This window comes from Lithobates pipiens, unplaced genomic scaffold, assembly GCF_037356315.1.
Source record: "Lithobates pipiens isolate NorthernLeopardFrog02 unplaced genomic scaffold, aLitPip1_a1.2 Scaffold_23, whole genome shotgun sequence".
Classification (NCBI taxonomy): Eukaryota; Metazoa; Chordata; class Amphibia; order Anura; family Ranidae; genus Lithobates; species Lithobates pipiens.
The window spans coordinates 113,768,617-113,790,855 of record NW_027507785.1 but is presented as its reverse complement, the minus strand read 5'-3'; the positions used below and the strand labels follow the sequence as shown (position 1 = coordinate 113,790,855).

At 43.5% G+C, this 22,239-nt stretch overlaps 1 protein-coding gene across 10 annotated transcripts in view; it reads left to right on the top strand.

The window, feature by feature from the left end:
• The window catches only part of CHL1 (cell adhesion molecule L1 like), a 248,112-nt gene that overhangs the window by 156,029 nt on the left and 69,844 nt on the right, over nt 1-22,239 (top strand). For all 10 annotated transcript variants that reach the window (XM_077452233.1, XM_077452237.1, XM_077452235.1 and 7 more), the window contains 4 exons: nt 1,392-1,576; nt 2,954-3,085; nt 7,943-8,086; nt 12,364-12,475. In XM_077452233.1, coding sequence (XP_077308359.1) covers nt 1,392-1,576; nt 2,954-3,085; nt 7,943-8,086; nt 12,364-12,475 — 573 coding nt within the window. The remainder of the gene's footprint in view (nt 1-1,391; nt 1,577-2,953; nt 3,086-7,942; nt 8,087-12,363; nt 12,476-22,239) is intronic.

Genomic DNA, 22,239 nt, shown 5'->3' with positions numbered 1-22,239 from the left:
CACAGCTTGGGGGGGCCCTGGCACTAATAACTTTCACCACTAAATCATACAAATAAAAAAAAAATATATATATATATAATTAATAAATAAATGTACGCACTCATACTCTGGTGCTGCTGGTACGGCCTGGTGGGTATTAATGCTGGCGTGGGTACTGCTGGTGCCGGTGGGAATTAATGCTGGCATGTGTACTGCTGCCTGGCTCATCTGAGATGCGGAAGCTTGACAGGAAGCTGCAGCATGCGGCTGCAGTAGAGAGCAGAGGCCTACTGGGAAATTTCCCGGGTATCCCAGTAGGCCAGTCCGGCCCTGGCTGGGGGCGCTGGGCCCCCAGGCAACTGCTCAGCGGGCCCATGCGAAAATATGGCCCTGATTATAGGGGGGATAGATGGCCAACTCACAAACAGACAAAAAGGTATGGGACCAGACCATCACCAGAAGAGAAGCGGGCAGGTGAGAAAAGGGACAATGACTATGGAGGATTCGGTGGGCTTGTTAGTATGTGTATGCTGCATACAAATAATCTACTCATGTTACCTTAAAGTGAACATTCAGGGTATAGTAACAGGTTCACTTGATAGCACAACAGGCATGGTATTGATGCCAAGCAGGGTGTCAGTGGGCTTTGTCACAGGAAATTAACAGTCACTTTCCTCTGCTCACACTTCTGTAGCTGGGGTTGGGTGGGGGAGCACTTCTTGGTAATTTTCAGGAATGCATGCTGGCTAAAGTTGAGCCTAGTAGCTATAGGCTGCCCTTCTGAGGCTGAAGTGAGATGTGATGGGAGCTTGGGCAGGTGACAAGGTGGAAGACTGTATAAGTAAGCCAGTACTTTTGAGGGCCAAACCTTGCCTCCTATATTTGGGCTTATGAATAATAAATAAATTATGCTGACTTTATTGAAAACAAATAATATTGGTGGTTATGTATTACCAGTTGCATAGGTTAGTACAGTGTTCATCAGTGGCCCTTATGGTAGCAACAAGCAGAGACAATAGGAACCAAGAGAAGTGAAGGCAGAGCGGGGAATGACAAATACACCATAATAAAGTTTACCAAAATGGTCGATGTAAGAGTATTTGGGATTGGGTTACCTAATTGTTAAATTAACTATCCCTGTGTTTTCCTCACATTTTGTCAAGTAGGTTTGACATTTAAACCATGATATGTTCTAAGCACAGCATGTGCTTTTGTTTATGTAAGTTTTCTAGAACAGGTGTCATAATGTGGCCATTCTCTTTTTATCGCTGGCTACATATATAACTGCTATGCCATGTACATTTTAGTCTACAGCTGGACACCAACGGGTATCTAATGCCAGAAAATAAACATCTATATATATAAAATTTGCATTTGTTAACTATTTATTATTATTATCATTATGTTTTTAGACCAACACCTACTATCCACTGGAGAAAAGATGGAGAAGATGCTCTAAAGTATCGTGCAGTAACAGAAAGTTTTGGGAAAAATCTTAAAATTAAGGCGGTTACTAAAGCAGATCAAGGGACATATCACTGTGATGCCGAAAATCAAATGGGCTCTACCCATCGCAGTTTTCATGTTCATGTAGAAGGTACATCATTTCAAAGAGTGTTGGTCCATTCAGATTATTCAAAAATAATTTGAAATCACTTAAATCATTAGTACTACCTCCTGTGCATGAGATCCCTGCATTTTTTGTGTGTGCAGGAGACACAGACATGCTTTTTAGCCTCACTATCAGTAGCCTGTAAAACTCTATAGCTGGCTGCAGAGGTATAATTAGAACCTTCAGGGTCCTGGTGCAAGAAACCATGAAGGGCCCCCCTGACCCCTGGCCAGGGACCGTGCTTCTGAGCGAGGCCACATGTGAGACCTTGTAGTTCCGCCACTGGTGTGAGTCGTTTTTTATTATTGTTATTTTTTTACCGTTTTATTTATTTATTTTCTTTACATTTTTATTTTAAAAATTTTTTTTAGGACCTCCGTTGGAGGCTTTGGTAAAGTATCTGGGGTCTAAACAGACCTCTGATGTTTCATCTTTTGAGACAGAGAAAGGAGATTGGGGACACATAGCTCAATCTCTATCTCTGCAGCCTCAGCATGCCTCAGCAGCTTTCAGCGGAGTTCCGACGGACTTTCTGAACGAATGGACTTGGCCACACACAAACACACCAAAGTCCGACGGCTTTGAACGTGATGACATATGACCGGGCTAGAATAAGGAAGTTCATAGCCAGTAGCCAATGGCTGCCCTAGCATCGGTTTTCGTCAGTAAGACTAGCATACAGACAAACTGATTTTTCGACCGGACTCAAGTCCGTCGGAAAGATTTGAAACATATTTTAAATCTAAAGTCTGTCTGATTTTTAGACAGCAAAGGTCCAATGAAGCCCACACACGATTGAATTGTCCAGCGGATTCGTTCCATTGGACCTAGTCTGTTGAAAAGTCCAGTCATGTGTACCCGGCATAAGAGCTGTGAAAATGTGGAATAGACTCCCTCCAGAGGTGGTTCTGGACAGCTCAGTAGATTGCTTTAAAAAAAGCCTGGATTTTTTCCTTCGTGTACATAATATAACTGGGTACTAACATTTATAGGTAAAGTTGATCCGGGGAATATCTGATTGCTCTCGGGGGATCAGGTAGGAATTATTTTCCCTGCTGTAGCAAATTGGACCATGCTTTGCTGGGGTTTTTCGCATTCCTCAGGATCAACTGTGGGTGAAGGATCGTGTATATGGGATTGCATGATTTATTTATTTATTTTTTAATTAGTTGAACTAGATGGACTTGTGTCTTTTTTCAACCTGACTAACTATGTAACTATATTATTGTACTATAAATTGTTAACATATTTAATTTAGATAATTTTTGTACTTTACCTGTAAGTTCATTATTTTTTTAGAATTCTTTATAATATACAATATCATATGCCAAAATTGACTTGTAGATCTGTTGTCATTTTTAGAGCCTCCCAGATGGGAGAAGCAGCTGGAAAGCTCTATACAGACAGTTGGTTCTGAAATTATTCTAAACTGTTCAGCTTTGGGGACACCAGAGCCAGAAATCCTATGGCGAAGAAATGGAATTCTTCTGGATGGTAAAAACAAACATTACAGACTAACATCATTTCATTTTTTTATTTCATATGTTAATAATTAGCATAGACAGCAGAGCCATCAAACTCTCATGAAACTGGGAAATTAAGCAAATTATCATATTAAGAGACCTCCTTGGTTATACTGACCACTTGCCCAAATTGAACAAATATTACATAAATATACAGTATATACAGTATATCAATATCACAGCAATGTCTGCAGCTGCTGCTATGTGAAATAAAGATTGTGTTCCAAACAGTGTTTGGAAGATTAATTGACAAATGCAATGTAAACACTATATCATTACATTGCATTTACTCTGTTTTATTCATATGCAGGTTTAACCTGCATATGATTTAAATTAAAGTAAACTTGCAGGTAAAAATGTTTAACAAAAATTATATTTAACTCCCTAATTAGCCCTAAGTTAACCTAATTAGCCCTAGTTAACGATGTTCTCAACAAATGTATTATTTGACAGCATACTTTTTTTTCAATTATTTCTATTTTGTTAATTTAGTTAGGGTGGTTTTAAGAAAATCTTTAAGATAAAAAAAAAAAAAAACTTTATTCATTTGCAAACAACTTTACACTTCTATGTACCAGATCGATATTGTTTTGTGTAAATATTAACAGGTCAAATCATAGAATGAAATGTATGCTTTTATTTAAAGCTAGTTGTTTTAAAGCACACTATGATGAAAGTAGAAAAAAACGCAATCTTTAATTTTGTTGTATGTAGAAAATAAAAAATGTTTGCAAGACCACAAACAAACCAGATTTCTAGAGTGTGCCAACATCCAAAATAGATAGAAGAAAAGGTCATATCACATGGAAACCCATGAGTGGAGGTGAACTATAAAGGCACGACATGAGACATGTGGACAAGTAGTTTATATAAAAATTTAATTTATTAAACAAATCATTAAAAAGTATTAATAAAAAACAGGTCAAATGCCCGCCTATGGGAGACAAGAGTATTTGGATGGTATGTATTAATATTTCGTATATATATTTATTGTCACTCTAGTCTGTGATCGAGTTGAGGGTATACACACATTTGTGGCTTTGCTTCTAAAGCTTGTTTTTTAATAATACTTTTTAATGATTTGTTTAATACATTATAGACTTGTGCACAACGGAAAATTTAATTTAGTTTCGGTTCGTTGCCATGTGTAAAATACCGTATTTATCGGGGTATAACACGCACCGGCGTATAACACGCACCCCAAGTTTAGGAGGGCATTTTAGCCTCACAGACAGTGGGGATCGGCGTATAACACGCACCCACGCCGATAAATACGGTACATAATTTGGTTCTGTTATATTCGTTATGTTACGTTAATATGTTTTCGGATAATTCGTTATTTCTGTAGAGTGTCAATATTCGTTATATTGAATCTCGAATCATGTCGAATTCATTCATTATATGCCCTTTAATTTCGTTCGTATTAGTTGAAATTCGATATTTATGTATGTATATATTCGTGATAATGATTAGTAGTTTGGAAAGTCATTTGTTTATTGAATCTTTTAACACACACGATGACAATATCTCTTCTCCTCTGCTCAAATACAATAAAACACCCTTTGCCAGTGATCTAACCTCCAGCATAAAATGAATCAGCTGATTGGACTGTAAGATTTACTTTGAGTTGACCTTTTGTTTTAGATCTTTAACGAATTACCGAATCATGTCAAAATTCATTCGTTATATCCACTATAATTTATTTTGTATTCGTTGAAATTTGTTATTTTTTTATTTGGACATTCGGATGCATCCAAATGCATGAAAGATGCAAAATTCGGCCGAATTTTGATCTGTTACGAAAGGAATTGCACAAGCCTAACAAATTGCATTTTTGTATAATTTACTTGTGCACATGTCTCATGTTGTGCCTTTAAAGTCCACCTCCACTCACATGGGTTTCCATGTGAGATAACCTTTTCTTCGTTTGCAAGACAATATTATCAAAAGAAAACCTTATTTGTCCTGCAATAAAATATATATAGTCACATAGTGGGTCAGGTTGTGTTTGCTGATAAACACATCTAAAGTTTGACACCACTAACTGTGCCCGGAAGTTCCACATCTTTACTGCTCTGATACTCTTACCCAGTTTAAGATTGAACTACTTCATGTCCAGCATCATTATGTGGCTGCATTTGTTCATTAGAGACCTTGGATTAAACAGTTTTCTCTCAGTGATACAGTCAACATGTAAAAATGTGTATATTGCTATAATATCCCCTCTTAACCGCCTCTAAGCGGTTCTTCACCCTAAAGGGGAAGTTCCGCTAATCTTATCCCTCCCCCCCTCCGGTGCCACAATCGGCACCTTTCAGGGGGGAGGGGGGTGCAGTTACCTGGATAATCCAGGTAACTGCACCCACTTCCGGCCAGACCGCCGCAGACCCCCGCAGACGCTCCGCCCCCCCCCGTTGTGTTCTGGGAAACACACAGTTCCCAGAGACACAGCGGGGGACCATAAGAGACGCGCAGCGCGACTCGCGCATGCGCAGTAGGGAACCGGGCAGTGAAGCTGTAATGCTTCACTTCCCGATTCCCTGACAGAGGATGGCGGCGGTGGCAGCAGCGAGACGAGCGATCGCTCGTCATCTGCCGCCGACATCGCTGGAACCTGGGACAGGTAAGTGTGATTTTATTAAAAGTCAGCAGCTGCAATATTAGTAGCTGCTGGCTTTTAATATTTTTTTTTTAGGTGCAGCTCCTCTTTTTAATTTTTTTAGCCATTTCCTCATAACCAATGTCCTTCACCCTCCTTATTAGTTCTGTTGCTCTTCTCTGGATTGTCTCCAGTTCAAAGACATCATTCCTGAGGGCTGATGACCAGAGCTGGATGGCATAACCAAGATGTGGCCAAACCAGAGTTTTGTAAAGTGGTAGATTTATAGCTTTTTCTCTTGAGTAAATTCTCATTTTATAAATGTATTACTTTGTTTTCTTAAGCAATCAAAGTTATGACCAAACAAATATACGCATAACAGAAATATATAATCTGCTCTGGTCTATAAGGGCTATGCAGGTTTAAGAGCCAAAGGACAGGTCTTGTGAGGCAGAGACCACTTAGGCAAAGGCGTTCTAGTACTTCGTTGTTAGCCAGAAAATACACTTCTTTGTCTAAAGGTAATCGGGGGATTGGATTATCAGTTCAGTTTATCTCACAGACATTACAGCAGGTAAAGTAAGACTTTTTTTTCAAAGCTTTAAAATAGCTGCAGTGGCACCATGCCAATATCATACCTAATATTTTCTAGAGATAGAATATGAATAGCCGGTAGGTGTGTCAACCCACACGTGTCAACCTAAAGACTTATCCAGGAGACACTCCATGTTCATCAGTAATCTTTGTGGCCAGGCTGGATTGTACAGTATACCACTATTGTTTCCCTGTGATATACAGTATAAAGCCAGGACATGTGCATACTTGAGGATGGGCCTGGCACAAGCAACACCTTCTTTTTGGATACATGTCATGTTACTTCTTCCAAACATTATCGCTATATGTTTCAGTGATGAAACTACTGAAGTTTTAAGTGGTGGTTTATGAAAAAGTGGCATCATGTACACTAGCAGCTCCTAAACTTGAGTTTAGGAGCTTTTGCTGTTTTTTGACAAACTCTAAACTTTAAAGTGATTGTATAGTCAAATTTTTTCTTTCCTATAAAAATAAAAAACATCTCATACTTTCCTACTCTGTTGCAGTGGATTTGCACAGAGCAGCCCAGATCCTCATCTTCTTGGGGGCACCCGAGCCGAGTCACAGATCCGTGTGTCTATTCAGACACGGAGTCCCTGACCCAGCCCCGCCCCCCCTTCTCCCCCAATTGGATAGCTGACTTTGATTGATAGCAGGGTCAGCCAATGGCGCCACTGCTGTGTCTCAGTTGAATCTCAGGCTGCTGAGACACTCGTGGACATCACTAGACAGAGAGGGATCTCAGGTAAGTTTTGGAGGGCTGAGGGGGGACTACTGCACACAGAAGGCTTTTTAGCTTAATGCACAGAATGCGTTACGATAAAAAAACTTCTGCCTTTACAACCACTTTAACTCCATAAAACCCTATGTGTCCATGTACACATAAGCTTTTAGCAGAGTTTAGGAGCTGCTGTGTTTAGCTGAGGTTAAACCTCCTTCTCCTGAACACAAAAGAATCGCGTTCAGGATAGTAACGATTTGACCGCGGGCCACAGGAAAACGCAAAATGCTGCAAAATTGCTGTAAAATCTCTGCAAAAATGTGGCTTGTGTTTTTGCCGTGTTTTGCATTTTCCTGTGGCTGCAGTCAAGAGCTGCCAGTGTACAAAAAACCTAATGGCCCGTACACACGAGGGGATTTTCCGTTTCCGTTTCCTTTGGAAATTGAATTCCGCTTGGCTTGCTTACACACAGTCACACAAAAGTTCTCGGAAATTTTGACCGTTAAGAACGCGGTGACGTACAACACTACGACGAGCCGAGAAAATTAAGTTCAATGCTTCCGAGCATGTGCTGAATTGTTTCCGAGCATGCGTAGGAATTTTGTGCATCGGAATTTGTACAGACGATCGGAATTTCCGATCGGAACTTTTTCCAACCGAAAAATTGAGAACATGCTCTCAATCTTTTGCTGGCTGAAATTCCACCAGCAAAAGTTAGATGAAGCATACACATGATCGCGTTTTCTGACCAAAAGCTCTGATCGGACTTTTGCTGGCGGAATTTCTGATCGTGTGTATGGGGCATTAGTCTGATCTGCATTAGTTACAGATTAGTAATTAGCTTTGATAAATGTGAAGGAGGGCCATCTTGTTCGAGTTTATTTTGTAACAATTTTTTATCTTTTTACATAAAGATGGGGCACTTCCTGACAACCATCAAAGGATGGGAGGTCTGATGTTCATTCATTCCCTTCAAGTGTCAGACAGTGCTGTGTACCAGTGTGAGGCATTAAACAAACATGGAACTATACTTTCCACTGGAAATATTGATGTACTGGGTAAGTACAACTTATTATATAATGTGCTTGAATTTTAAATGGTTGCAGATGGGTGAAAATATTATCAAGTAACAAGCAAGTATTTTAGGATCATATGGATAACATGTACTAAGTGAGGGTCTATTCACAACTATGCATTACACGTAGAAAAACTATTCAGTCTTAGAACGGTTTTGAAACCAAAAACAAACATTTATAATATTGCAGCTTACCAATTCTTAGATGTGATGGCTTGCTAGTACATCTAACACTCTCCTGGGGTGGAAAAAAGTTATTTAAAATGCTTACTTCTCCTGCGGTTTCCATGCTGCAGGAGGCAATGTGAGCATTCATCAGGCAATGTCCCAGGGAGTGCTGAGTGTTTGGCCAGTAGCTATCAACTTATGAGCTAAAGGGAGCTTCAGATGTTGCCTCTGACATCAGCAAAGGGCTGCATGTTCAATATATGTAATGCTGGAGAGGACTGTCAGAAATTGCAGACCTAATCGAGGAAATAATGGTCAGAGAGTATGGACGTGCTATATATTTGGCTGGGAATACATAGCTCCCAACTGTCCCTGATTTCGAGGGACTGTCCCTGATTTTGAGTAATGTCCCTCTGTGCCTCAGTCCTCCTCATTTGTCCCTCATTTTTGTCTGATCTATATAGTTGTATATAAAAATTCACTTTTCTTTCAAAAAGTGTTTCCCAATGCTAAACCTTTCATCCAATTTCTAAATTGCTGCATTTGTACATTTTAAAAGCCAATATAAAGTAATAGTAGTGGTAAAAAAAAGCCCTGGTGGATTTAGTTGACCTTTTTTTTAATTAATTCTCCTTTAAGGGGATGTGGCAGGGGGTGTGGCCTATGCCAATATACATTTGCTAGTGGGTGTCCCTCATTCCCATCTCAAAATGTTGGGAGGTATGGGAATATACTGCAGAAGACAATAACAAACTGGGAACATGTTACATGAGGTTAGTAGAGCTCAATGCTATTCCTAATTAGTGTTCCCAAAACAGACTGCTGATGTCCGCACATCATATACCAAATGACCTCATGTGGCCTTCAGGCTGCAGGTTGGGCACCAGGCTCTTAGGCGATGATGCTATAGAACAGTGTAGATAATCTACTTGCAAGATTTGGGCTACACTTGTCTATGGACAGAAGTATGAATAAGGTACATATTAACTTTTCATGCCGCAAAGGTGTTTTCTTTTATTTTGCTACATTTTAAGATGGGGGACAGGGCATAACTAAATAAGCAGTCTTTAGCAGATTCTAGTGCAAGGACCACTTTGTGTTTTTAAGATGGCTACACCAAGGAAAGCAAGAAAAAACACAAGACTACCTATGGAAAAAAAAACACAAAAAAAAATACAAGATGTAGACACACATTATATGAAGCCTAATCAGTTTATCAATTTATTAACATAATGTTTGTTTACATTTTATGAAAGTGATTTAATGCATAAATACAGTATACTTTTCATTTTAATGTGTTTATTGAATTTTCTAAGGATAAATGACAGTACATTAGACAGATGTGTCAGTAAATAGTGCCTGAGTTCAATAAACGATACAATGTACGCCATTATCAGTATCCTTTTGTCATTCTAAACACGTTCAAACATAAAAAAGAGACATCTATCTGGTGCACAGCAAGGAGGACTATTAAAAAAGTGAAGGCATATATGCGACCAGCAGACAGTGCCAGAAAGGGCTTAGAGAGATGTACAAAATAAATAAAAATTTGAGTAGATAGGATGGAGACGAAAGATAGGGAAGGGGAGGAGAGAGAAAAAAAGGAAGAAGAAAGAAAATGTAGGGAGAGATGGGAAGGGGGAAAGGGACCCAATGCGGGAAATACAGTATATCAGCGGTTGGATTAAAAAGGGCCCCAGGTGGACAGCTAGATTTGGATGGCAGTATGCATCCAGAGGTCCTAAATTTTGTGAAATTTGGTAAGGTTATAAGCGAGCATGCTGAATAACTGTTCATTAACTAGGGGTCAGTTGGGAGAGTTTGCAGCTTCCCATTGGCTGGGCAGCATGGATCTGGCAAGAGTGTGGATTCTGGGGAGTCTTACCTCCACTTTCCTGTTACTGCATTTGTTCAGGGTGTCTACAAGTGACTGTGCAATCTTATAGGAACCACAGCTAGGCCTGCACACAAGAATCAGCACTTTAGTAACAGACCTGATTTACTACCTCTTTTAAGCTGGCTATACACACATATATTTTTTCTTATTTAGCCTACTGGCTGAATGAAAAAAAATGTAACAGATTCCTCCATCCATGCTAAAGGGTGCAGATTGATTAATCCCCGACTGCTGTTATTGTATAATGACAGCTGGCACCACAACCAGCTTTCAAAATACCTGAACAGTGCCTGTTTTTGATTGGATGCAGGTGCTGTTGACCAATAATTGTCAATCTGGCTCTTGTTTTTTTCAGTCGAAGGATGTTGGGCAGGAAAGTACAGATAAGGCTACCCACAGAGAGAATGTCACTGGGTTCATAAGGAACCCTCCAAAATTCTCTGCGTACAGCCTAATAATAATGGATTACAAGGATACTGAACAATAGCTGTATATTTGATAACCTTTTTCCGCTTACCTAACTGCAAGCGAAACGTGGTCACCAAGGATTTAAATTAATAGGGATGAGGGCCGAGATCCATATGGCATTCATACTTTTGGAAGATCATATATTGCATTTCTTTAGGTAATAAGAGGCTCTCGGTTTGTTTGACCAGCCTTGCAATTTTTTTTTTACATATATTAATAGAAGAGATTTAATATGCTAATAACAGTTCGTACTGAGATTGTGTGTTCAGCCTAGTAATAACATTCGACAGGTTGGGAGATTTGGTAGATTTCCACATGCTGGCAATGGTAAGTCTTGCAGCTATTCGGATATGTGCTACTATTGTTCTAAAACATGGTGGGTATATGTCAAGATTAATCCTACTAATGCCATCGCAGACGATATTTCTATCAGGTCACCTGTAAGGTCTGCTATGAAGAAGGAAATAGAGTTCCAAAAACGTAATAAATTCTTGCAAGCCCAAAGAGTGTGTTGAAGATTGCCTATTAGTTCATTACACCTCCAGCACATAGGAGGTGCAAGGAAATATTTTGGATTATCTATAAGGGGTCAGGTACCATCTGTTTAGAATTTTCTGTGAATTTTCCCAATGCTCAATACATGAGGATACTTTACTAGTAATTGATAGTGCTTTTTGCCATTGTTCCCACGTAAACATTTTGTGAAAGATCTTTTCTCATTTTATCATATTGGGATTTTTGTCATTTGGAGAGAAAGAGATAAGAAGGTTGTAGAAGGTTGTAGAATGATTTCTTTCTTCTTTTGGAAATTGTGGTATGTTAGGTACTGACATATTTCTGTGGAGATATTGATATTATCATTAAAGTTGATATCTTTTTGATGGGTGCATTTACAGATTTTCTCTTCCACTATGTTCTTAAAGTGTGATGGTAGGCATTTGTATCTCTTTTGCTGATAGTCGTATTTTGCAGTAATCTATTATTCTTGATGGTAATGGTACTTTAGTATACAAATTTCCATTTTTAGTTTTAGATTCCATGCTACCAATGTTGATTTGGTTAGAAAGGAAATTTGGTATAATTATTTTTCGGGGTAATAAGTGTTTAGCCATAGAAAGGGCAGATAGATCATGCCCTATAATAACTTATTTTTCAATATTTGTCCATAGTTTGTCATTAGGGGAGGAAAACCAAAATTAAATTTAGTCTAGTGGAAGCAGCACTTTCATTAAGGCCATTTAAAGCATTTCCAAGAAAAAAAAAAAAAACCTCATACATTATAGTTATATATTACAGGTGTAAGACCACATTTACACTTGTGAATGGGCCTGACACAGATTTTATGCAAAAAGCCCAGCAAGATTTTCTGGCAATTAGCTGTGAGAGGCAGTCCCATTGAAAGTGAGATTTCCACACCTAATTGCGGCTGTTCTCATGTAATTGTAGACAATCTGCCTCCAGATCGCTTGCAAATGATCGCTGCATGAGTGATTGCGTGCAGGCGGCCGCCATTAGCTGGAAGAGCCGTCAGCCTTCCATTGCTTTCAAAGAGGCTGTCTCCCACAGCTAACCGCCAGGAACTCCCACTGGGGTTTTCACATGTAATCGGTGCCAGGGCCATGCGCAAGTGTGAATGTGGCCTAAAAGACTTGACAGAGATAAAGGTGCAAGACTTTGAAAGTGCTTAAAGGTTTATTATGGTAATTTTTTTACTTTTCTTCCAACAGACATTGTGCCATTGATTTTAACTCCTGAGGGAAAAACATATGCAGCGGTGTGGGAAAATAATGTCTTATTACTGTGTGAACATTTTGCATTTCCGCTTGCTGACGTTACCTGGTAAGTGATTTTAATTTTTTTTACTGAACCTCTGTTGTGATAGAAGGCAGCTATTCTTAAAGGAGAAGTATGGTGATTTGCTTGCATCTATCTAGCAAGGTTACTTTGTGGGATAAGCAAGCTAAGACCTTTGCAGTGTATAAATGTGCTTTTACTATACAAAAATGCTGCACATACAAAACTATTACAGTATTAGGAATACAGTACAAGACTGACAGATATCTATAGCCAATTAACAGCCTATGGTCTATACATAGTAAAAGTATGCTTAAAAGTTACTTAACACTGGTTACTCTGTGTTCATGATCTTCGTTGACAACAAGGCTTCTGGAGATCAGGCACCTTCTTCTTGGCTGGTACAGATTCTTCCTATTCTGCTATGGTGTTAATCCATGTTGAAGTCCCTCATGTTTAGAGCATGATAGGAGGCTCCCAGCTTATGCCTGACAACCTATTTTATATGTCAGGTTATTTACCAGTTTGTTGGCAGTGGTTACAAACTTGTTAACCTCTATATATACAGTTGTGCTCAAAAGTTGGCATACCCTGGCAGAAATTGTGAAATTATGGCATTTATATTGAAAATATGACTAATCATGCCAAAAAACTGTCTTTTATTCAAGGATAGTGATCACGTGAAGCCATTTATTATCACATAGTTTTTTGGCTCTTTTCAAAATCATAATTATAACAGAAATCACCCAAAAGGCCCTGATGAACAGTTTACATTTCCTGGAATGTTTGGCCTTAGTACAGACACAGAAGGTGCCACACACAGGTTAACTGATTCAGCACCCGGAAGACTTTACCCCCTTCCTGACCAGAGCACTTTCTGCGATTCGGCACTGCGTCGCTTTAACTGACAATTGTGCATTCGTGCGACGTTGCACCCAAACCAAATTGACATCCTTTTTTTCCCACAAATAGAGCTTTCTTTTGGTGGTATTTGGTCACTTCTGTGTTTTTTATTTTTTGCTATATAAACAAAAAAAGAGTGACAATTTTGAAAAAAAATGCAATATTTTTAACTTTTTGCTATAATAAATATCCGTCAAAAATATATAAAAAAACTTTTTTTTTCCTCAGTTTAGGCTGATATGTATTCTTCTACATATTTTTGGTTAAAAAAAAACCTGCAATAAACCTATATTGATTGGTTTGCGCAAAAGTTATAGCATCTACAAAATAGGGGATAGTTTTATGGCATTTTTATTATTATTATTATTTTTTTTATTAGTAATTGCAGCAATCTGACATTTTTATTGGGACTGTGACATTATGGCGGACACATCGGACACTTTTGACACTATTTTGAGACCATTGTCCTTTATACAGCGATCAGTGTTATAAAAATGCACTGATTACTGTGTACACGACACTGGCAGTGAAGGGGTTAACCACTAGGGGGCGATGAAGGGGTTAAGTGTGTCCTAAGGAGTGATTCTAACTGAGGTGGGGATGGGCTTCAACTCACATGACAGCGATCACTGCTCCCGATGACAGGGAGCAGTGATCTCTGTCATGACACATTTGTTTACATAGGCACTTCCCCGTTCTGCGACTCTGTGACATGATCACCAGGAGACATCGAGTCCGCCCGCTGCATACAGCGTGACCCTGCCTGCTAGCCCCGCCTCTTAAAGGAGATATACAGGTATGCCCATTTTCCCACCGCTGCCATTGTGTCGACATATATTGGCATGCAGTAGTCGGCAAATGGTTCATATGGCTATTAAAGGTTCATTTCCCACATTTTTGTTTTTTTTAATCACAATTGGTGTCTGTGTGTAAATAGCCAATGAGTTTGTTAGTTCTCACATGGATGCACTAAGCAGGCTAGATACTAAGCCATGGGGAGCAGAAAAGAACAGTCAAACGACCTGCGTAACAAGGTAGTAAAACCACACCGTCTTTTTGGAGAGCAGCCTGTATTTCTCCTGAGGTTACCTGTGGGTTTTTCTTTGTATCCTGGGCAATTCTTCTGCCAGTTGTGGCTGCAATCTTTCTTGGTCTATCTGACCTTGGCTTGGTATCAAAAGAGCCCCGAATTTTACACTTCTTAATAAGGGATTAAACAGTACTGACTTTTTTTTATCAGGGCCATTTAGGTGATTTCTGTTATCATTATGATTTAAAAAGGATCCAAAAAACTGTGATAATAAATGGCTTCATGTGATCACTATCCTTAAATAAAAGACAGTTTTTTTTATAGCTCAGCTATCTATATATATATATATATATTGTGAGGGGGTTCGCTCGGTAGCGGGTGTGTGTGACCCCCTGGATGGGTTCACAACACAAAGTCAGGCACAGCAGACAGCGGTGTAGGTGCAAAAAACAAAAGATCCGGTTTATTTAGGCTACATGCAGTGATACATATAACAGCCAAACAAAATAAAACAAGAAAATAAATCCTGGTCAGCTTGACCTCTAACTACACACGTAGACTCCCTGTCTAACAACTGGGTGCAGCCTTGTGCTGCCCCAGTCCCTGTCTCTATTGTAGGGGTTTGCCACACAGGCGTTAACTCACCGCACAGAACAGATCTCAGGCCGCGTACACACGCGCGGACTGTTCGCCCAACCTTGTTCGGCAAACAGTTTGTCAAACAGTCCGCTCAAAATTTGCATGAGCGGACTTGCCCACACACGAGCGGACTGTTTGACGAACAAGGTTGGGCAAACAGTTCGCTCAACTTTTGAAATGAACGGACTCGCCCACGTAAGGAGGAGTAAGGAGGAGGCAAATCCGCCCATTTCGAGCGCGTGTACAGGTAGGCGGGGCCCGCGAAGGAGACGTCGCGGGCTCCGCCGCCTGGAATGGGCTTAAAGGGGAACCCCAACGCCGAAAAAAATCGGCGTGGGGGTTCCCCCCAAGTCCACACCAGACCCTTGTCCGAGCACGCTACCCGGCCGGCCAGGAAAGGGGGGCGAGCGAGCGCGCCCCCCCTCCTGAGCCGTACCAGGCCGCGTGCCCTCAACATGGGGGGGTGCCTTGGGGAAGGGGGGGGCCGCGCGGCCCCCCCACCCCAAAGCACCTTGTCCCCATGTTGATGAGGACAAGGGCCTCTTCCCGACAACCCTGGCCGTTGGTTGTCGGGGTCTGCGGGCGGGGGGCTTATCGGAATCCGGGAGCCCCCTTTAAGAAGGGGGCCCCCGGATACCGGCCCCCCACCCTATGTGAATGAGTATGGGGTACAATGTACCCCTACCCATTCACCTGTGAAATAAAGTACAAATAAAAACACAACACAGGGGGAAAAAATATTTTATTGCACAGCCGGGGGTCTTCCGTCTTCGGGGGTCTTCTCGCCGGACTCCTCCGCTATGTGTGTGTAGCTCTTTTGCCAGCGGAGGAGTCCGGCTTTCTTCCTCCCCGCCGCCGGCCTCTTCTCCCGACTTCGGGGGTCTTGTCCCCCTCTTCGGTTCTTCTGCCGGGCCACCGCGCCTGGTCCGGTGGCCCGGTCTTCTGTCGCCGTCTTCCGTCGCCGCCTTCGGTTCTTCTGCCGGGCCACCGCGCCTTCTTGTAGCTCTTTTACAGGCGGTGGCCCGGTCTTCTGTCGCCGTCGCCGCCTTCCGTTCGTGTTCTTCTTCTTGTTCTTCTTGTTCTTCTCCAGGCGATGTTGACACGTCGCTCCCTCCGGCCGGAATGCCAGAGCCGCCCTGCGCTGTGACTTATATAGTGACAATGGGGCGGGGGTCACATGGTATATGTCACATGGGTTGATGTCACATGGTGACCCCGCCCCCTTACGATGTCATAGTCCCCATGTGACATCAACCCATGTGACCAACCCATGTGACATATACCATGTGACCCCGCCCCATTGTCACTATATAAGTGACCGCACAGCGCGTCCCCGGCATTCCGGCCGGAGAGCTCGTCGAGTCAACATCTCCAGGAGAAGAACAAGAAGAACAAGAAGAAGAACACGAACGGAAGGCGGCGACGGCGACAGAAGACCGGGCCACCGCCTGTAAAAGAGCTACAAGAAGGCGCGGTGGCCCGGCAGAAGAACCGAAGGCGGCGACAGAAGAACGGAAGACGGCGACAGAAGACCGGGCCACCGGACCAGGCGCGGTGGCCCGGCAGAAGAACCGAAGAGGGGGACAAGACCCCCGAAGTCGGGAGAAGAGGCCGGCGGCGGGGAGGAAGAAAGCCGGACTCCTCCGCTGGCAAAAGAGCTACACACACATAGCGGAGGAGTCCGGCGAGAAGACCCCCGAAGACGGAAGACCCCCGGCTGTGCAATAAAATATTTTTTCCCCCTGTGTTGTGTTTTTATTTGTACTTTATTTCACAGGTGAATGGGTAGGGGTACATTGTACCCCATACTCATTCACATAGGGTGGGGGGCCGGTATCCGGGGGCCCCCTTCTTAAAGGGGGCTCCCGGATTCCGATAAGCCCCCCGCCCGCAGACCCCGACAACCAACGGCCAGGGTTGTCGGGAAGAGGCCCTTGTCCTCATCAACATGGGGACAAGGTGCTTTGGGGTGGGGGGGCCGCGCGGCCCCCCCCTTCCCCAAGGCACCCCCCATGTTGAGGGCACGCGGCCTGGTACGGCTCAGGAGGGGGGGCGCGCTCGCTCGCCCCCCTTTCCTGGCCGGCCGGGTAGCGTGCTCGGACAAGGGTCTGGTGTGGACTTGGGGGGAACCCCCACGCCGATTTTTTTCGGCGTTGGGGTTCCCCTTTAAGCCCATTCCAGGCGGCGGAGCCCGCGACGTCTCCTTCGCGGGCCCCGCCTACCTGTACACGCACTCGAAATGGGCGGACTTTCCGAGCGGGAACAGTCCGCTCATTTCGAAAGTACAGCGGACAAGCCCACACACGGGCGGACTGTTCGCTCAAACACAGTTTCAGCGGACAGTTTTTCGGAATTTCCGAAAGACTTTGTCCGTCCAACTGTCCGCTGAAACTGTCCGCTGAAAGCCCACACACGAGCGGACTGTCCGCCCAAACACTGTTCAGCGGACAAGGTTGGGCGAACAGTCCGCCCGTGTGTACGCGGCCTCAGACTCCCCAGTCTATACACACAAAACTGGTTCCAGGATGGAGCATTTCCCTATGCATGCTGGGGTTTTTTGTAGAGGTCTTAATGAGCCCACTTACTACAGCTGGGCTCATTAACTCTTCCCCTCTAATTGTAAAAGTCTGCATAAAGCCTGAATCTAGGACACACATATTTCCCATCCTGAATACAACCAGGTGATTTTACCTGCGTGCTGCCACATACCCCCCCCTCTTGTTTCAACCTTGGGGTTGTAACACAAGCAGCCAGACACGCATGTATCCGAGACAAAGCATCCACATTCCCCATTTTAACACCAGGGCGATGCTTAACTGTAAAGTTAAATTCCTGTAGGGCCAGGAACCACCTATTTACCCTTCTATTGGTCTCCTTGTTTTGAGCCATCCATTTTAAAGGAGCGTGATCAGTCACCAGGTCAAAGTGCCTACCTAGCAGATAGTACCGAAGGGAATCTAGAGCCCACTTCACTGCTAAACATTCCTTCTCAATCGTGGAGTAATTTACCTCATGGGACTTTAACTTCCTGCTGAGGTAAATGACTGGGTGCTCTTCCCCGTTCCAGACCTGGGATAACACTGCTCCTAACCCAACGTCTGATGCATCAGTTTGTACAACAAAGTCCTTAGAGAAGTCTGGTGAGTACAACACTGGCTGGCTGCATAAGGCTGTTTTTAAGGACTGAAATGCTTCCTCAGCCTCTGGGGACCATTTAACCATAACCGACTCTTTCCCTTTTGTCAGGTTGGTGAGGGGCACAGCCTGAGAAGCAAAATGGGGAATGAATCGTCGATAATAGCCAGCGATTCCCAGAAAGGCTTGTACCTGTTTCTTGCTGTTGGGACGTGGCCAACTCTGTATGGCCTCGACTTTATTGACTTGGGGTTTTATCACCCCCCTCCCAATAGTGTACCCAAGATATTTGGCCTCCTCCTGTCCAATGGTACACTTCTTTGGATTGGCCGTAAACCCAGCTTCCCGGATAGAGTCTAGGACTGCTTGTACTTTTGGCAAATGTGAGACCCAGTCTGTGCTATGGATAATCACATCATCCAGGTAAGCTGCAGCATATTTATGATGGGGCCTCAGAATCGTATCCATTTTCCGCTGGAATGTTGCCGGTGCATTCTGTAACCCAAACGGCATTCTCTTATATTGGAATGCCCCATCTGGGATTACAAACGCAGTTTTCTCCTTGGCCGACTCGGCCAGGGGAATTTGCCAATACCCTTTGGTGAGATCAAGAGTTGTCATATATCGGGCTGTTCCCAGCTGGTCAACCAACTCATCTATACGTGGCATGGGGTAGGTGTCAAATTTTGTAACTTTATTTAATTGTCTAAAATCGTTACAAAACCGCCAGCTCCCATCAGGTTTGGGCACTAGTACAATAGGACTGGACCAGTCACTCTGGGACTCCTCTATCACACCCAATTCCAGCATCCTTTGAACCTCCCCACGTATTGCCTCCCGTCGGGCCTTTGGTATTCTATAAGGTTTTAGTTTTACCCTTTCTCCTGGCGGGGTGATAATGTCATGCTCTACGCCAGATGTTTGTCCCGGAAGCTCAGAGAAAATCTCTTTGTTACGAAGTACAAACTCTTTAACCTCCTGTTGTTGGGGTTTCGATAAGGTGTCTGCTATTCCAACCTCAGGAACTAAGCAATCAGGCTGTACTTGTGACAAAGTCTCTGCGACTAGGGATTCCCTATCCCTCCAGGCTTTCAGCAGATTGACGTGATAGATCTGCTCCGGCTTTCGCCTTCCTGGCTGTCTAACCCTGTAGTTCACCTCACTAATTTTTTCAATTACTTCATATGGACCTTGCCATTTGGCCAGAAATTTGCTTTCAACCGTAGGGACTAGCACCAAGACCCTATCCCCCGGGGAAAAAGTATGTGTCTTGGCCCCGCGGTTGTACACTCTCTGCTGTGCTAACTGCGCTTGGGTTAAATGTTCCTTTACAATTGGCATTACCTGTGCAATTCTATCTTGCATCAGGGCGACATGCTCAATCACACTCCTGTGAGGAGAACTCTCATTTTCCCAAGTTTCCTTGGCGATATCCAGCAGCCCTCTTGGGTGTCTCCCATAGAGCAACTCGAAGGGTGAGAAACCCGTAGAGGATTGGGGTACCTCCCTAATGGCAAACATCAGATAGGGTATTAGACAATCCCAATTCTTTCCATCTCTATCCACCACCTTCTTTAACATTTGTTTTAGGGTTTTGTTGAATCTTTCAACCAACCCATCTGTTTGGGGGTGATACACAGATGTACGCAATTGCTTCACTTTGTACAACTTGCATAATTCTTTCATAACCCGGGACATAAAGGGTGTACCTTGGTCCGTAAGCAGTTCCTTACAAATACCCACGCGGCTAAAAACAAGGGATAGCTCTTTGGCTATGGTTTTGGCCGAGGTATTTCGGAGAGGAATTGCTTCCGGATAACGGGTGGCATAGTCCAATATAACCAAAATGTACTGATGCCCCCTAGCGGACTTCATTATCGGACCTACCAAATCCATTGCGATCCTCTCAAAGGGGACCTCAATGATAGGAAGAGGTACCAGTGGCTTACGGAAATGTGGCATAGGTGCCGACTTCTGACACACAGGGCAGGAGGAACAATACTTTTCTATTTCCTTCATGACCCCAGGCCAATAGAATCTCTGCAATACCCTCTCTCTGGTTTTCTCTGTCCCCAGATGACCTCCCAGAATGTGTCCATGAGCCAATTCTAACACCAACTTCCTGTAAGGTTTGGGCACTACAAGTTGCTCAATGGTTTCTTCTGCCCTTTGAGCCACTCGATATAGCAGGTCCCTTTCCATAGTGAAGTAAGGATAAGGGCAAGTCTTATCTGGGTTCACTAACTCGCCATCTATTTTCACCACATTTTCCCGTGCCTTTATTAGGGTGGGGTCTTTTAACTGTTCTGTGGCAAAATTTTCCCTGTGAACCTCAAGATCCGAAAACTCCACAGACGGCATGTTTTCATCTGAGGATGTTGGCTCCTCCCCAGTTTCTCGAGTTTCCCCCGCCAATACCGACAAGGGAAATTCAGGAGAGTCCTCACCACTCCCAGAGGAATTCTGGTCATCTTCCTGGTTTATAGGGGCACCAATGGGGGCCTCAGGACAATCCCAGAGTTCCCAGAATCCCTTCCCACAATAGCATCATGTGGTAACTGAGACACTAACCCCACCTGATGAGAGAGGTTACCTTTGGGGGTCTCAAAAAACACTGAAGTTACAGGATACTCTCGGGTGTCCCCATGCACACAAATAACAGCCACCCTGTTCTTCCCAGAGACCTCTGTAGTAACTAATTCAGCTTTTATCAATGTTACCAGGCTACCTGAATCTAGCAACACATCAACATGTCTACCATTAATACACATTTTACATAAATGTTTCTCAGGTCCCCGAATGGCAGTGCATGCAACTGTCGCAAACAGCGACTGACGTCTCTCCCTTATAAAGTCACATTGCATAGGCTCATCCACAACTGGGCAATTGGCTGCAATATGTCCCTCTTGCCGGCAGCGGTAGCAAATAATTTTTTTCGCTGCCTCTTGCAGCATGGGCTTCCTGGGCTGCTCCCGCCAGACCTTAGGTAGAACTCCCACCCTCTCACTCTCTCCACCCTCACCCCTTGGAGTCATCTTACCCGCCACTGGGGATGATCTGGTCTTAGGGGGGAAAGTCCGTGAGTCCCTGGAAGAGGTGGTCAAGTTCTCTGTAGCCAAGTACCTCTCAACCAGATCCACAAGTTTATCTGCATTTTCTGGGTCTCCATGGCTTACCCATTTTTGGATGGCAGTAGGAAGAGCTCTCAGGAAACGATCCATAACCACACGTTCCACAATGTTTGGTGCGGTCAAAATCTCTGGCTGCAGCCACTTCCTGCTCAGGTGAATGAGATCATACATTTGAGACCTGGGAGGTTTTCCAACCTGAAAAGTCCAGTTATGCACACGCTGAGCCCGGACTGCCAGGGTGACACCCAGCCGTGCCAATATTTCTGCTTTTAGCACCACATAGTCTTTTGCTTGGTCAGGCTCTAGGTCATAATAAGCTTTCTGCGATTCCCCAGTTAACAGAGGGGCCACCAGTCCAGCCCATTGCTCCTTAGGCCACTTTTCCCTTTCAGCAGTCCTTTCAAATGTGGTCAAAAACACCTCCGGATCATGATCTCCAGTCATTTTTGTCAGTAAACGGCTCACACCAAAGGTTGCGGTATTATTGTACCCACTTGCTTCATTGGTCTGCGGACGTTGCTGTATCAATGTCTCTATTTGCTGTTGAAAATTCTGCTCTTGCTTCTGCAACAGGTCTATGAAGCGGGCTTCAGATCGCTGCTGGGCTTGTTGCTGAGCTTCCAAACTCTGCTGCAAAGTTGCATTTGTCTGCTGCTGATTTGCATTTGCCTGCTGCTGGGCTTCCAAACTCTGCTGCAAAGTTGCATTTGTCTGCTGCTGATTTGCATTTGCCTGCTGCTGGGCTTGTTGTTGAGCTGCAAGGCTCTTTTGTAAAGCTGCATTTGTTTGCTGCTGGTTTGCATTTGCTAGAGCCAGCTGTCTCAGTATCTCCTCCATGCTGGCCTTAACAACAAACAAAAAAAATAAATAAACTGCCCGCATTCTCCACCAACTGTGAGGGGGTTCGCTCGGTAGCGGGTGTGTGTGACCCCCTGGTTGGGTTCACAACACAAAGTCAGGCACAGCAGACA